We start from the raw sequence: 17,400 nt of genomic DNA on the forward strand, positions 1-17,400 counted from the left end.
ACACGCTTTATAAACAAATATAAACATAAGAAAAACTGTTATTGCCTCTTAGTTTAAAAGATTATTTAGACAAACAACACAACAGTCCATCCTTTCTTGAAATATTTTATGATAAAATTTATATGTATAGTTCCTAGACGAGATGTTGATTAGCAACATTGCAAACGTCATCATTATCGGAGTACCTCCCCAAGTGCTCTACTTCCGCCGGATGTTATGGAAGTGTACGGTGCACAGACTTGGGTATGGTGTTTACATCTGAACTAGGGAGATTCGTCTATCCGAGAAAACAGTATTTTATTTCCAGTATTATCACGCAGGGCAATGAAATTGTAGTCTCTTGAAAGAAAATGAGCATGAAGTAGGAAATTTTGGTGCGTTAGACTGAAGTAGATATAAAAAGTGAACCAAAAGGTAAATCTTATATCTACTCCTATTTTGTATCATTACACACTGACACAGTCAACTCCCTAGTCTAATGCAAAAGCTGGTACATATTAACAGAGAAACACATGCATTACCATGTTGGCACGCAACGTAAGGAACTTTATCTGCTAGGCATAACTTTAACCGACGCAAACCCAAATTATGCCTTTCGGTTTCACTCAGTTCATTAAAGAGTTTATTATCGGCACACAACCTTCTGGTTAATCTGCTCAGCTCATTTTCTCTGTTCATTGAGGTCGTAGCGAACGCTTCTGTTAAAGCACTGAAACATGGCATCGCGCGAGCCATCAGAGTAACACATTTATACCTGACCCTCACCTGTCTACCTTGTAAGCGCATTAACAACCCTAACACTTATTAACTTAAAATCAAATAGACATGCACATTAAAAATAAATTACATTCATTTTCGTTGAGAATAGATTTACTTATCAGTCCATAAACTTTCGTTTTAGTTTGTTTTCTATTTCTTATAAATTTTCGTTGCTTTTTTAAAAATCTGCGACACAAGTCAAAGATAGACCAACAACAGTAATGGATACTGAGGAAGTTTACCCAACGCCCGATGAATCATCGCAGGAATGTGGAAATTCACCACCATCTTCACAGATGGAATTCCAGACAATAAATATGAGTCATGGAAACACATTAAAACATTCTTCTGAGGATAAAGATGAAGCCGAGATAAATGCAGAGCCACCTGCAAAAATACCTCGCCTGACATATGAACAGGAAACAGAGCATGTTGGTTGTGCAGATTCTGGTGGTTCCTCTGTAGCAGATTCCAAGGATGATGATGATGGTGACATGGTAGATTCACCTTCAAGTGAGAAAAACATGTGTCCACTTCCTCTTCATATAGAAGATGAGGAAAGAATGGAAAAATATGGAACACATGAGTTTGAAATTATTGATGAAGTTGCAGCAGATGACGATGGGAAAGAGGAAAATGAGCAGGACAGTGATGACTCTCTTGATGACAGCGAACTTTATGCATTGCTGGAGGAGGGTATTACTAAGGACTCAATCTCTGGACTGCAGAAACCTATAGAAAGGGAGAAAGTTGTACTTGTTGGTAAGATGCAGTTTAAGACAGTGAAATCAGTTTTTTTTTTAATTTTGCACATTGCATTGTAGACTCACCCCCAGGGACTATCTCTAAGTTAAAATCACATGTTTATTTTTTCACTTATTGTTTTCTGTCTTTCACGAAAAGAAAGATCAGTTTGCAATATTAATATGTATCCTACATTTTCTCGAATAGTGAAGGTAACCATTGTTTGTTAATATAGAAATTGCAAAATCTAAAGAATTGGAATATACTGTAAATCTTGTGGCTTCTTGATTGTCATAAGATCATTGTGTTTTGTGCAGAGAGAGGGCATGACCCTTTTGACATACTGCCCGAAGGATGGATTGTTGTCACACATAACAGTGGCATGCCTGTTTATCTTCACCGTGAGTCTCGAGTCTGCACTTTAGCACAACCATACTTTTTGGGCTCGGGCTCTGCTCGGGTAAGAATTTATTGCTCTTTATTTGTGAAGTACTTTAATGGAGAAGGCTTTTACTGAGATGTCATTGTTAAGAGTTTCCCATTCATAAAGTGTAGGGGTTTTTTTTAAGACCCACGGTTAAAATTGTTGGCGAGTTTAGCCCTCAATCCCCCTCCCCTGTCTGATATTTTTTATTGAAACTTTGTTAAAGAATCTTTCTGATCAGAAGGAAGAAAAAAATGCACAGCAGTGGCAGTGTACATTCACTAATACTATAATGACTCTTTTACCCTGATGTCATAGTTTTATGCATTTGCTGACATTTGATATCAAGTGATGGCAATGGTAATCACCTTTCATGTCCAGTTAATTGCACACAGTGTCTTGTGTGATAAGACTGCCAGTTTTAGTCTTACATTTTCAGACGAAAATGTTTTTGTTTTCAGACCCACTAGGCAAATTTCATTTACATGATTTGGAACACTCTTACATGATTTATATATATTTCTATATGATGGGAAACACTCATTATTATAAACAGAATTATTGCCTGTAAAATTGAGTGTTCCAGAAGTCTTTTTCACCAACAGAAGCTATCCACTTTACCTTATTGTTTGAATATTATAGTGCTGTATATGCATATATTTGTGATTAATGCAGAAGTGAGATCACCCATTGGATTTAAAAACAAAATTTCTTAATCTGACAGAAACATGACATTCCTGTTAGTGCTATTCCATGTTTGAAATATCGCCAAGAACTAGAGAAAGAGAGACAGCAAGAGCAAGCACAAGAAGGCAAAGCTGAAACAAAAGCAGGTATGAAGTCATGTTCAACTCCTGGCATACCATGCCTCATGATGTTGGGTGAGAGATATGTTTTGTCAACAAAAGCATAATGTACACATAAGAAGTCTTATCCAAACAAAGCATTGTTTACTATTTTGGGATATTATAAAGGCATTTTCCATAAAATTGAACACTTGCACACTTGCAGAGATTGAAGAACAGGAACCCACTCCTTGTCTTGAAGCTCCAGCATCTGACAGCCTTGAAGTGAACGATTTGAAACAGAATGGAAATGGAGAGGCAGTTTCAGCAGTCACACAGCCACAAAAGTGTAGCAGTGTAGAAAACACTGAACCAAACACAAAAGACCTCAGGAGTGTAGCACAACAAGAACTAAATGTAAAACAGGACAGCACAACTGACACAACTGGCAAAGGTCTTTTAAGTTTTGTTTTTTTTTTTTTTTAAATTTGTTTGAATGATAGTGTACATTTTATCATTCTTATTAATTCCCTGACTTGAAGTGACATTTATTGGAGTTCTAGAGGATAGGGATAGGTCACAAACCAAGTTAAACTCCATGATAGTAAAAATATTAATATTTATACTTTCATAATACAAGGCATACGATGCTTTATTGCATAGCCAAGCCTTAAGCTTCAGTTTGCTTTCAGCATTAAGAAGATAACTAGCGACAGATGTTGAACTATGATCAATAGAAGGACATTAATGCAATAAATCCCATTGAATAGTTTATCTTGAAGTGCTGCATGAAGTGATGTCAGTGACTGGAGCAACTGACAAAAACATAACAAGCTTACACAAAATGTTTGTTAATGAAAAAATATTATAATGAATTTCAAGAAAGTTCGTGCAACTTTTAGTTTTGTTAAATATTTACTTGCTTTGCATAAATCCAACAAGCATACCATTATACATGGTGAGTTCAAAGGCTAATAAGTTTCCATAAAATGTAAGCATACTAATCAGCATTAAACAGCTGAACGTGCTTATGCAGACAGCAGATGCAGGGCATAACATGGTGATTAATTTTTTTCTTTTTATACCTTTTGAAATAGAAATGTGCCTTGCATCAAATCCTAATATAAATTCAGCTTTGGAAACATGGATAATTATTATCTTTTTGGTAAAATAAACCAGGATAATTATACCTCAAGCATTTTTTAAATTTCAGGTGACTGTTCCCTTTTCAGTTAGTATTATAGGGATTTTTTTTTTTCATCCCCATTCTCTCCCCTTAAAGGCATGGAAAGTAAATGACATTTAATACATGCAGTTGAATCTTTATATAGTCCCAACTCATTATCTTGCCACCATCTGCCCAACACAAATGGTATGCTAGAGGCAAGGATGACAACATACAGTGGGTGGATAACAACTAGGGGTAAGTCTAAGAGATACCTATTCTGCCACAAAGTATGGCAAGATGCAGGGTTGGCGGGGTAACATGTTGAGACTGTACTTATTTATTTTGCAGATGTGGTTACTCTAGAGGCACGTACCTCGCAGTCTGATCTTGTTAACTGCTTTCCAAGTGTAAAGATTAAGTCTGCAGATGAAATGAAGAAAGAAACTTCCCTAGGTAAGTTCATCTTGTTTTGTTGCATTTTGAGAAAATGATTGAAAAACACTTGATTTATATGTACATGTTTGTAATTCACAAAATTTATTTCAAAAGGTTTTAATGGTGTTTGGTGTCATATTTCCATCAAGCTGAAGCAAAGGGAAATATTGAGAAAGTATATAATCCACTATTATTGTCTTTTCAGTTTGGAAATAGTATGAAAACAGCAACAGCAACAAAAAAGTTAACTTATGGTATGATGATAGAGCATACAACTAAATGGTTAGGTTAGTAGTATAGGGTATAGAGACTTTGGGAAAGAAAGAAGTGTTAATGCATTAACACGGGCATGCTTACTCGTACACAAGAAGTGAATATACAAATGTATGAGTGCACTATTACATGAAATTATAGGATTCTGCTGACACAGAAATATCCTTAAGTTTATGTGTAACCATACTAACGTTTTGTCATTTTCATGTATATATGAAGTTTTGCAAGAAATTTGTTCTTTTCAGATTATCTCAAAGTTCGAGACTACTGCAAACAGTTATTTGAATTCAAAACAGTTACTGTTCAGCGATATAAGTAAGTGTGTGGTGAAATCATGTGTTTTAGGCAGATCCTGAGAATATTTGGTTGGTTGTGATTTGTCAAACTAGCAAAATTAAAAAAATTCTTATGTGCCAGCAATAGCACAGTCAGCCTCACCTGTGATGTTCCCAATGCTAGACATTTTTTGCTTAATTCTCATTTTCCAAATGAATAGAAGTGTTAGGAAACTTCAGATCACCTGTTAAAAAGGAAACAATGGGATTGGATTGACTAGTATTTTAATAAGGAAAGTTCTTACTTATTTTTTTGTTAGATTGTCAGATGACCAACAATGTACTTGCAAAAAATATATCTTTACCAGGCTTAAATGAAGCCATTCTTTTAATTACCCAGGCTGAAATTCTAAAGGTAGTTACTCTTATTTCTGTAATATCATTTCTTTATAATGCTTTAATGTTTTAAAGGGGTGTTCAAATGGTTGACATAACTGTGTGATCACACTCACTCTAAACACAGTCCGAATTCTGATCATTCCTCTAGAAAAATGAAGACCATAAGACTGAGACAAGACTCCCTAAGATTGAGCCTACAGCTCTAGCTCAATAACTCTTCATTAACCTACAACAGATACTTGAATATTAACCATTTGAGTTATGAAACACTCGAAAGGCCAAAAGCTTTCCTGCCTGCTAATGAGACATGTTGCATTTTGAGCTGTAAACATAATAACTGAGTAGACTGTAATATATCAGTCTTTCTTTTGATTCTATAGAACATGGCGTGATCGTCGTAAGTACATGGAATCAAAGAAGCAGTCACGTCCTGAACTGGTAAGTTTTTCCACACTATCCTTTTTTCAATAGCATTTAAAAAAAAATTTAAGAAAATGAGTGATAGAAATTACATAGTTTTAACTTAAATAAAACTGATTTGTAGAACTGTGATGTCCCACAATGAAATGTTTCATACACAGATAAAAGGATTGTGTTTTTATATAGGTATATTTATATGATTGCAAATTAAGGTTATAAGTTTAGATTTCTTTAGATGTTTTTAAAGCAAGATATATGATAAAAAGCAGATCTCAGTAATCCTTTATTATTTTTTTTAATTGAACAATAAGATTTAGAGTTAAAGGCTACACACAGTGAAGATTTGCAGCATTTGTGTTTCAGTTATTCCACAGGAATTATTAGCTTGTGACCATACATTTTCTTAATGATACTAATTCTGCATGCTTATCATGATGCTGCAACTGAGTTCTCACTCAAATCTTGCATCATTTTCAGTCATTGTTTTGCAAATTGCCTAGTTAAATAAATAAAGTGAAGTGAAAGTTAACCTCCTTTTATCACCCATGGCAGCCATCCAGCACAAAACTCATCACTTGTTCACTCCCTCCATCAGCAGCATCGAGGGAGAAGAAAAAGAACAAGGGTAAAGGTTAGTGTACGTTTTCACCAATTTTGGACCAGTTTATTTTTCTGTTTCCCTTTTTTTTTTTTTTTAGACTATAACATTATTTTCATGTTCTGATGTATTTCTGTCTGTTGGAGTATAAAGCTGCAGTGCATATTTGAAATGAAGCTGGCTTAAATTGATCAGAGGTTTTGAAGGTGTAGATACTGGATATTTATAGTTCATCAGACTTGTGAATTTTAGGAAAATGTGACCAGTAAAGGTGGCTGAGGGAGAATATTTCTGTATGCATCAGTATCATGTTTCATTTTCCAGAGTTTTTTCTCAATCCATCTGGCAAATCATATGTCTGCATTCTTCATGAGTATGTTCAACACACGATGAAAGTCCAGCCTTTTTATATTTTTAGAGAATTAGGTGAGTTTTCTAACCTGCAGGAAAATTGTATTTTTAATTATTTCAAATTATATTTCACATTGAGAAAAGCCTACATTTATTATTTAAGAGTGAGTTAGTAGATATTTTTTTAATATCTCTATTTCTGTTTGAGTTGTCAGTCTTTTGCTGTCTTACCCACCAAAACTGGGCTGTCTTACAGGCTACACTATCCACCCAGAAATAAGTATTTTGACCAATTTCAAATGTTACAGCTTATATGTTTAATTTTTAAATTTTGCATTTCAGAAAATTCAAAAACACCTTATAGTGCAACTGTTATGATCAATGATATGGAATATGGATCTGGCTCTGCCATAAGTAAGAAAATGGCCAAAAGTGAAGCAGGTGTGTACTGTTGATTTTAAACAGATTAGCAAATCGGTTTATAATAAATGGCTTATATTTAAATCAAGTGGAATGCACACACAAGTATATATCCACATAAGAGTGGATACAAAATGGAATGTCCATGATCAGTTTCAGTTTAGAGTTAAAAATATAATGTACATGTTTTGTCTCAGAACTAAGGAAAATGCATGTACAAAGCTTATGTAACCAAATTAATCTTTCTGTAGTTTCTGGCCAGTCTTTTTAATGATGGCATGGTTCTAGAGACTGGTTTGCTATGATTGAAAAAAACTTTGGTGTATAAGAGTGACCAAACAGGACAGGTGAATAATGTGACACTTTGGGTGATTTGCAGCTAAAAATACCTTAAAAATTCTCATTCCTGAAATGAATATGCTGACGGATGATCAGCTGCAGAAGAACACTGATGACTTATCAGTAAGTCTTTGCCTCTTGTACTATTTGATATCCCTTTGTGTCGATATTTGCCCTCACATATGATTTATTAGTAAGTCTTTGCCTCTTGTACTGTTTAATATTTATTTATGTGGATATTTTAACTCATTCGGGGAATGTAAGAACTTTTCTTAATCCATGATGTCTGGGATGCTGTGAAAACAGCTGTCATCATATAGGCAGGAATTAAACTACTTCCATTTAATTGTCTTGTGCTTCCCAAGGAAAATTAAGCCTGTCATGAGTAGTATTTCTTTTGATGACATATTGTAAAAAAGTCTTTTCGGATTAGTTGTTAGTAGGGGTGAAAAATCCCAGTTCCTATACAATTATCACAGAAGCATGTTTTTATTTTTGTCTAATTTAGTTTTTTGATGAGATCAAGATTGAAGATCCTCGAATCAGTGAATTAGGAAATAAAGCAGGGCAGCCAAGTCCCTATCAGATTCTCCGTGAATGCCTCAGCAGGTGAGGGGTTTCAAGAAAATGGCATTGGTTTTTGACCTTGTATTTTATATTTTCTGATTATGCTTTCATTTATGTGTATGTATATTTATATGTATTACATATTTATATGCATTATAAGTGTGATGAATCATGTTATGATTATATGCATTTTGAAACAATGTTAAATTGTTTCGATTTTTCTTCCAGGAATTATGGGATGGGTGACACAGAATGTGTTTTAGATATGAAACCACTAAAACATCAGAACTGTGAATTCACCATAACTGTTGGGAAACACACAGCTACAGTATGGGGTTTTCTTTTTCTCACCTTCCTCTTTTTCTTGCTCTTTTTGTCCCTCTGACAGTGTCCCTTTCACTACTTCATTTAATGAGTAAATTCACTATGACATAAATATAAAGAATTAAACATACAACAATTGTTATTTTGCACAGCTATCTATATTTTTCTAAACATTCTTCTCATTTATTGTTGACATTTAGAAATAATCTTATTATAGTTTTACAAGTTTTACCAAGAAAACAAAAGGCAAAGCATGTTGTTTTAGGTGGTGGCCAAAAGTAAACGGAATGGAAAGCAGAGAGCTGCCCAGGCTATTCTGCAGGTTGGTATTTTTTTGACATTTTTTTCTACTTATGATTCTTACTTATTCACAGGGGTAGACTTCTGTTCCTTTACCGTTTTTCATGACATTTCATAAGTATTGGCAGTCACCTAGTGGTGGACACGGAAACAAAAGCCCCCACCCAAAATATGGTATTTTCAAAATGCTTCTTGGTACATTGTACCCCTGTTTCGTTGTGAGAAAAATACATGAAATTAAAGATTGGACTTCCCATTGTCGTATTTTGTATTTTACTTTTGGGTCTTACTTATTGTTCTGTGTACTGAAGACGAAAACAACTACTTTAGAGTTTAGACAGTATAAAAAGGGAAAAGATCAGGTTTTTTTTTTGCATATTCTTTTATCTTTGTGTTAAGGATTAGGAGAAATTTCTTCCTTTGAAAAATATAATAAACTTTGACTTGTATCCATGAAACATCTGTTGAAAATAACATTCACATAACATACCTTGAAAAGACTTGTATATCGCTTTTAAAAATAATGTGAACCAAAATTTCTTATAGCTTTATAACTAACTTCTTGCTCTGTGCCTTTGTGTATTTTCTATATTTGTCTTCTATTCATTGTCATTACTGTTGTTTATTCTTCCATTCCTCATATTCTGTCCATATCTTATTCCTGTTGTAAGTGCTGAAAGCATGCTCCGTAAAAGTGTGAATATGCACCATATAAAGCTTGCAAAGTTGTGAAAAAAAATTCTCAAAATAATATGATGAAAATACAACTTCGCAGCTTTGAAGTATTGTATCTCTGCTTCTGGAAATGAAAGAACCTTGCTTTCCTTTTGTTTTTCTTGTATTTTCCTACAGATAATAGAAACACACATTTCAAAGGAAATAAAATTTGGACTACTGCTACCTACCTTTCATTGATTATGCTAACGTTTACATATTTAGTCTTTTGCTTTTATTTAGAAACTACATCCTCATGTCCCAAGCTGGGGATCCCTCCTTCGTCTTTATGGTAATACCTCAGACAGAGGACAGAATGCAAAAGTAAGTTGAAAAATTATTTTGTGTTGAGTACTTGCAGATATACAGATATTATATTGAGAATGATGCATTTACATATGTGGCAGAATGAAACCATTTAGCTTAAATGTGAATGCACACACACACACAGACTCAGATAAGACTGAATGCACAAATTGGTGGGCTTCTCGCTGTAGAAAGAAATGTTTAATAATGCCATGTATTCTGTGATCTTATTCACCATTTCACATTCTTAGCATATTTTGAAATGAAAACGGTAAGTCTAGTACACAAAAATACATACATATTTATGAAACGCAGTAACCAGTGATCAGTATGGTATCTCATTGTTATCTCATGCATTCATAGAAAAAAGAAGTAAATGAAGTAAAGAGTCATCGACCAAACCAAGCCATTCTGGACAGACTGAGAGAAGAAATGAAGCAGCTTAATGCCCAGAAGGTAATGGCTGGTCCTGTGTTTGTGTTGGCACCTTTTGTATTGGGTGGAAACAAAGCGTCTTTTGCTATTTTAAGTTTTAGATCACCATGTTTTCTAGGCACCCATATTTCTATCTTGTTTTTTCCCTCTCTGTTTTCTGTTTAGTACTTATACATTCACTTCTGCTTGCACTTTAAAATTACATTAGGAAGATATTACATTATGGCAAATATTTTAGGCATTAAACCTAGGACTTGTAGCAAGGTCTCTTTGCAATGCTTTATTGGGCAGGTTGTTTTTCAGGATGTGATTTTCATAATGTTTACTGAGTGATGTGTCTTATCCTATTCCCCCCTGTAATGTACAGTTAATATGTATTGTGAATAAATCACTGACATCAATATAGTTTTAACATAAATGTTTGTATTATGTAAAACTTTAGTGATGTCATTATTGTCATTGCAAAAAGGATAAGAGTACAGGAGTAATCTAGATATCAGTCAGTGAGTGCTGAAGTGCAGAATAAAGACTGCAAATTGTCTAAAATTTTAATAGCATGGACTCATTATTTTTTAAATGAGTCCCTAAACATTACACCACCTCTCCCTAAGATGGATGTGATTATTTGGGTTTAATTGTATTGGGTTTTTAATTTTTTTCTAAGCTTTTGAAGCAGGGACATTTTTTCATGCAGTACATGTACAAAAAGAAATTCTCTCAGGATGTTTAAGGCTTAATTCTTTTCTTCGCTTCTTGCTTGTTGGTACAAATGACGTACAGAATAAATGAAGTTTAAAGGTTAACAGAGGTAGCATTCTACTAGTCTTTTCTATCATATCATTTATAACTCCCTTGCATTATTTTCAAAATAATGTATTTTATGTATTTTACTGTATTCTTTTTCTTTTTTACTTTTAGGAAGCCATCAGATCCAGAGGTCGAATGTTGGTGCTTAGTGCAAATCTTCCAAGCAAGGTCTCAAGTGTAGACCTGTAATCAACCATCAAAAAATGGCCAATGGTGTCATTAGCTCACTTTAACATTGTTTAAAATTGGGGCCAAGATCTTGGTGAAGAGGCACGTATCTTTGTACCTTTTTATAATGGACATGCTCATTGTCAAAACAAGTAGTAGATTTTATTTGTTTTTCTGTTAATGTATTTTTGGAAACTTAGAAATTAATTAAAAAAAGTGCAATTAAAAGTAAGAGTGGTCTTCTGCTTGAATAAAAGTTTATGGATAGAATATTTCACAATACTAGACCACGAATATGTGAAGGAGGAAAGTATTAAGTGTTTTTAAAAGCATCACTATTAAAATTGAAATTAGAAATTAAAATTGAAAGGTGTTTCATTGATAAATCATAGACAATGTTTATGTGACAAGAAAGGAAAAGTTCTGACAGGGAACTGTCATTGTGATGAAGGTTGCAAAGTGCTTGAGTCTGAAAGTAAAATATGCATGTGGCATGTTTGCTTTTTTCTTAAGATCACACAGATCTTATACGACAAAGCAGCACATCCATTTCACAGACACTAGCCCATTAAATTAAATAGTACAATATCTAACTTACAATAAGCCTCATAAAGCTTACTTCATGTAAGATGAACATTGCTGTTATAATTAAGGTTTGATAAGAAATTCCCCTGCATAAATCTGGCCACCAATTAAGAATTTAATTATTGATCAAAAAGTGGCACACGGTGTCTTTTTAGCCCAGCATTAAAGCTCCTGATCAAAATGTGATCATAAGCTAATATCTTGTCACATTACTCATTCACACCTTCTTGTTAAATAATTTGGTTAAATGAAAACAACTTACATAACTTGACTACTCCTCTGAGCAGATAATTTTAAAGATGTCTTAAAGTTTACTCAAAATTTTTCAGTGATCTAAAAAAAACAATCAAAGATACTAAGCTATGCACTGGAATGCTATTATGCTTTGTCTTTAAAACATGACTTCTGATTCGGTTTATCTTTAGTTCTTGTCAAGCGGCATTTTAAAATACACAGGAAACATTTCAATGTTTGTTTTACTCCAGCTGTACAGTTTCTTTTCATAAGGATTGTAATCTAGCATGACACTGTTTGCCTGTGCTGTGGAGTTGTAATCAACAGCATTCGGGAAACTTATTTTGGCGCTTTCATACACAGTCTCCTGCTGAGTGTTTGTGTCATATATGTATCGTATGAAAGTTGGTGTGTCTGTGTGCGAGTTTGTTGCATACAATACACCACATATCATGAAGGTGTTACCGACAAGTTGCTTTGGAAAGCTTGTCATCCATGTCTTTTCAATAGATAGGGTGCGGGGATTTAATTTGCTGATGATCATTTTCCCCACAGCTTCTTTTGTAGTGTAGACCACCCAAAGACCTGTGAACAAAGGTCTTAATTAGTACAAACTTGAACTTTGTAATTAATACTCCTTGAAATCATTATGTTTGGGTTCTGTTGTAAATTAGCCTTATTTTAATCATAAAGCAATGATTAATTAAAGTCAACAATCCTTTGTCAATAGCAAAGGAATGGGCAGTTCACTAAATCATCTAAAAGAAAAGATGAAAATTATGCATATCATCATTGTGTATTTCACAAATTTTGATGCAGAGCATTTTAGAATATAAATGGCACAACTTGATTCTAGTCTAGTAATTTGTATTCACCGGCTGGTTATCAGGCATTTCCTAAGTAGATTTTTGTGTTCTGCATTATGCTATTCTGAAGTGCAGAGTGTAATCAAGTAACAAAAGTTTGAAAAGCTGCAGTCAGTGCTAATGCAGTTGTTTGAATTAAGTCATCTGGTTATGTTTGCTTTTGCAGTTCGAGCAGTGATTAATTGATCTGCTACAAGTCATAACAGTGTAAAAGATGTTGCACTTTTCATAACAATGGAAAACTACATAATCTGCAGCTTTCCCCCAATCTCTCTAACGGCTGGTCCCATGAAGGTTCAGGGTTTTGTTAAGAACAAAGTTTCCCCAGCGGTTATTGACCAGCTATTTACATCAGTATTGCATAATTAAACATACCCATTTCATCCACAGCCAGATCGATGTCGCTTTTGAGTCGAAACCGATAGGGGAAAGTGTTGCCAATGCCAGCAGAGGGTAGCTCTATTTCGGCAGCCGTCGAACCCCTTTTCAGGTTGTATTTTAAAATGGATCGAGTCCCAGCTTTGTGACAGTACAGGGATCGGCGGTACACAACATGTCCTGTGCCCTCACAGTAAAACGGTAGGGAGTACTGCCTGCACAGACAACATTATTTTTAGGTTGCTAGTATTTTCCATCCTCTAGATACGTGGCATACAAACATCGCCATGCACATGAAATTAACATCACTGACGTCAGGGTTGTACGTGACCATTCTAAGTTTTGCTTTGTGATTAAATAAAGTCAAATGGTTTACACACCTGGAAACCAGGTGATAGCGAAGATCCAGTTCGGAGTCATACTGAAGCAGCTGATCGGAGGTGTCTCCTCCTGTCATGACCCACAGACGTTCTTGGCTAGCCGTTGGATCACGCATCACCACACCATTCTCCCACTGCACGGACAACTTTTCACCAGTCCCAATAGCAGAAATGATGCGAGGGCACTCGTCTGAAAGTACAGGTCAAAATTGTTGACCAGTTATGTTTTAATAACGTATGATATGCGCGTGAATGTAAAACCCGCAGCATCTAAAGGGGAACTCGCACAATACTTTAAACATCGAGGCAAGAGCTAGTTGTAGGAACTCACATCACCTACAATCAACGATTTCATCGAACTTCGATTGACATTCTCAGAAGTTCTTAAACCCTGATTCATTGAACTTTTACCCCCAGTCGTCCGACTTTAAGCAGTCGACTGTTATCTTGGAGGATGCAGCAAATCACCCGACCGTGTAAATAGCTCCCACGTACAGAGAAGAACAATGTGGCTGAAACAAGATCCGAACCTACAACACAAGATTCTGCTGCTTTGGCGGCGAGTAACTGCTGCACCACCCAGCCTCCTCAAGAAAATAAAAAAGACTGGTGCAAACGAACAAAAAGTTTTACCTATTTTCTTCTCGCTTTTGATTTCCTCCGAGCTTTTTTCCTTCTGTCTTCTGATGTCACTGTAGAACATCTTGCGCATGACTAGCATGGTTTGGTTGACCTGAATCAGCTGCGAGGTGGTGCGGGCGTAAAGGTCGATGGTGTTCTGGATGCTGTCCCTGGCCACGCCGGCCAGCCGGTCCACGGCATGGATGAGTTTCGTCAACTCGGCGTTTTGTGTCAGGATGAGGGTCTTCATGAAATTGTACTGGTTGCGGAACGCCGCCGCCACGCTCTCCCGGAACGCCGCCGGCTGCGACTCCAGTCTCCCCAGGGCCTCCAGATCGCTCCGAAGGGTCGCGTCGGCGCGATTCAGCATCGCCGTGATGTTGGCCATGGCCACGGCGCCCACACCCAGGTTTTGCTGAATATCCTTCAGCACGTTAGAGGCGTTCAGAAAGCTGGCCGGCAGCAAGGGAGCTTGGCCGGGAAACTCCATCCCGTTCCAGTCCTGCGCAGCTTTTCCACCACCACCTCCTCCTCCCGGTCTGTGTGCAGAATATTTTATCCTTTCTGTCGCATCGACGTTGGCGGCGTTGACGGTGGCGGTTTTGGCGTATACTTGCACGTGAGACGACTCACCTTCGCACACGGCGCGAACGGAATTTTTTTCGAGGTCAATATCGTATTCGCATCGGTCGCTTTTGAAGTGATTCGTCCCAGACCCGACCGTAGGTCTGAATGTGAGGAAGGAAGTGACAAAAAGTAAGTTGCACAGCCACTGGTGTCGGTCCATGGTGGAGGTTGTTGTTGTCCCGTCCCTGCCTGCTGCGGGAGTCAGGGAATCGGTAGGTCGTAGGAAGAATAAGTGAAGCTATAATGTATGACCACCGCTTGCTGGCTGCAACTCTGGCATGTGGCCAACGGTTATCATCGATTATAGAGAGAGAAATGGGAGAGAGGGACGCACACACGCAAGTGCGCGAGCGCACACACACACTGGGAGGTGGTCGAGACAGCAAGACTCCAGGCCTATAGTAGAATGCCAGCCCTGATCCCTGCTAAAATTGTTTTGGGGTTCTTGGTGGTTTTTTTTTTTTTTTTTTGTCTCATGAGGTTGTACGACCGTTTGCTTACATTTCGATCAGGGCTCGCCGGTTACATTGTGTGCGCTGAGGCTAATGCAGGGTGGGTGGGTTGGTGGGTGGAACACAACTCAGCTGCCTTTGCACGAGAGAGAATGGTGATGGTGCAGGCGACTAGAGAGGTAATGGCAGCAACGAGCTATTATTACTACAGAGCTGGATTTCAAGAACGGCCGTGTCTCCCCTGCCCTTTGTGTGGCCCGGTCTCCGATATTACCCTTCGACTAGCGACTAGTATCAGGGGAAGGAGGTGCATGAACGTATAAGCATCTTTTGTAAACTTCTTATATGGAAAGCAAGTGTAAACGCTTGTTCTACCTCTCTACCATGGTTTTGTGGGTGGTCTGGTGGCACAACGGTTACTGCCTGTCACCACTACAGTGAGGATTGGCTGTCCTGGGTTCAGATCTCATCTAGGGTACGGGGTCTTTCTCCTCAAGTGAAGTGGTATCTGATTACAGTCACTGCCTTGCCATGATGTAGCCTAAGCTGCTGGCATGGCGTAAAACATCAATCTTCCCCTCCACCATCATTTCACCTAATCTTTTGTGTCTACATTCCAAGCATAAAAATGCAATTTATTTTCTAAGGATAAAATATGAGAAGTTTATGATTGTGCTGACTGGCAATATTCATGTATATTTTCACCAGTAAAACTGCTTGTAAAATTTAGAGGGGAAAGTGGTTTCTGTATTCATTGATAACATGCCTCCTAACCCACAAGACAGCTGCAGGCATGGGTGTCACATTCAATCCACACAGTTTCACCTTCTTTCCTTAGGCTTAAAGTAAAGAACTACAGCATGGCAAAATTGAGGTAGAACTTTATCGACCCTTCACCACTTTGCAGGTCTATCATGTTGTTGCACTGTTGGTCTATGCGCCAGGGAAAATGCTGAACTACATGATGTTTGCAATTCCTTTCTGTACACCGAAGGTCCGTATGGTTTAATGGAAATTTTATGTATAAAAACACAAACACTCCAGCAATGCAAATCTGGTGTCAATCACCCTCTGTAGTCCCTTCATTCAGTCATGCTGCACAACCTCAGATGAATGTCATTGGTGTGTGATGTAGGTGCACACATGAATATCCTTGATGCAAGTTATTTGGTATATATATACACATACGTTTGTCACTTGCCCATAATGTTTTTCTTTTTTTTTTCTTTAAACACTGCACCTTGCGATAAACTTGATTTCTGTTTTTATTTCTAACTTTACTATTGTGACTAGAGCCCCTTCCCATGTTCAAATTGCCCACTGGGACGAATAAAGTTGGTCAATGTCATTGTCTCATCCGTTGTTTAGTCTGATATGCAGTCAGCATATGAAGAACCATTTTTAATACAGCAGAATATTTGCAGACTTACTGCAGATGTTGCTAGGCATTTGTAATCATTGCTGTAAATGATATATAATAAAATAAATGAAGATAAATGACAAATAACCAATTTTATCAATTCCAATTGGAAGTGTGCTTAGCTACAAGAAAGAAAAAAAAAACACGAAGAGAAAAGAAATAAAAAAAGTGCTAGTTACAAATAGGAATAAGGCAAGTGGAGCACAACAGCAAAACATATAAGCATCTTAGGTCTAAAATCATTCTTTTGATGCACCTGCAATCTGACACACCCACACAACTATTCCGGTATGGACATCCCAACCACACACAAAGTGATTTTATCCATTTTATTTATTCACAGTGCAAAATGCATGCAAAAAACAGGAAACAGGTTGTTAGTTGCATTATGCAATATATTTTTCATCTGGCACAAATTAGAAAGCCACAAAGCTGACCTTTCTTTTAGGATTGTGACTTCTTGCAAGTTTTTGAAAAATTTATGCATGGTGACTTCTTATAAAAAAAATCTCATCATAGTCTGCACATTAAAAACAATGTAACAATAAGTTGCCAGATATTCAGTCTCTCTTGCAGTAAGATATGGAGGTGTTGAAGCCTTTGTGAGCTCTTTCTTTCTGTCATGTTTTGTTTTGGGGTGGAGGTAGGGAAGTCAGATGTGTACAGCACCTGCACCTATTCATTCATCAGGCACCCTGGAGTTTGTCTCTAAGCAAAGGAAACATACTGAGATTAAAATAAAAAACTCTCACCAATCATGCTCAGCAAACCACAATTCCAAAGGAGCAAACCGTGTAATACTATTCAACAGCTATATAAATACAGG

At 36.7% G+C, this 17,400-nt stretch overlaps 2 protein-coding genes across 6 annotated transcripts; one reads left to right on the forward strand and one right to left on the reverse strand.

Annotated features, from left to right (window-relative positions):
- The first annotated feature begins 195 nt into the window (after window positions 1-195).
- On the forward strand, window positions 196-11,239 carry LOC112561029 (microprocessor complex subunit DGCR8-like). Of its 5 annotated transcripts, XM_025233167.1 has the most exons (18): window positions 207-414; window positions 958-1,521; window positions 1,821-1,963; window positions 2,652-2,760; window positions 2,939-3,166; window positions 4,229-4,333; window positions 4,834-4,903; window positions 5,643-5,700; window positions 6,235-6,313; window positions 6,605-6,706; window positions 6,974-7,072; window positions 7,431-7,513; window positions 7,899-7,999; window positions 8,186-8,285; window positions 8,547-8,603; window positions 9,539-9,619; window positions 9,965-10,057; window positions 10,955-11,239. In XM_025233167.1, exons 2-18 carry the CDS (start codon window positions 981-983, stop codon window positions 11,030-11,032), a joined length of 2,127 nt encoding a protein of 708 aa, XP_025088952.1. In that variant the 5' UTR covers window positions 207-414; window positions 958-980; the 3' UTR covers window positions 11,033-11,239. The 5 variants fall into 5 exon arrangements, with proteins under 5 accessions (XP_025088951.1, XP_025088952.1, XP_025088950.1 ...); XM_025233166.1 differs by lacking the exon at window positions 10,955-11,239 and having other exon boundaries at window positions 196-243; window positions 9,965-10,948; XM_025233165.1 differs by lacking the exon at window positions 10,955-11,239 and having other exon boundaries at window positions 944-1,521; window positions 9,965-10,948.
- A 291-nt stretch (window positions 11,240-11,530) lies between these two features.
- LOC112561032 (noelin-like) lies at window positions 11,531-16,391 on the reverse strand. The gene is made up of 4 exons (XM_025233171.1): window positions 14,088-16,391; window positions 13,455-13,644; window positions 13,072-13,289; window positions 11,531-12,415 (listed from the first exon to the last, which is right to left on the reverse strand). Exons 1-4 carry the CDS (start codon window positions 14,860-14,862, stop codon window positions 12,018-12,020), a joined length of 1,581 nt encoding a protein of 526 aa, XP_025088956.1. The 5' UTR covers window positions 14,863-16,391; the 3' UTR covers window positions 11,531-12,017.
- Between the last annotated feature and the right edge of the window lie 1,009 nt (window positions 16,392-17,400).

Source organism: Pomacea canaliculata, linkage group LG4 (assembly GCF_003073045.1).
Source record: "Pomacea canaliculata isolate SZHN2017 linkage group LG4, ASM307304v1, whole genome shotgun sequence".
Taxonomy (NCBI): domain Eukaryota; kingdom Metazoa; phylum Mollusca; class Gastropoda; order Architaenioglossa; family Ampullariidae; genus Pomacea; species Pomacea canaliculata.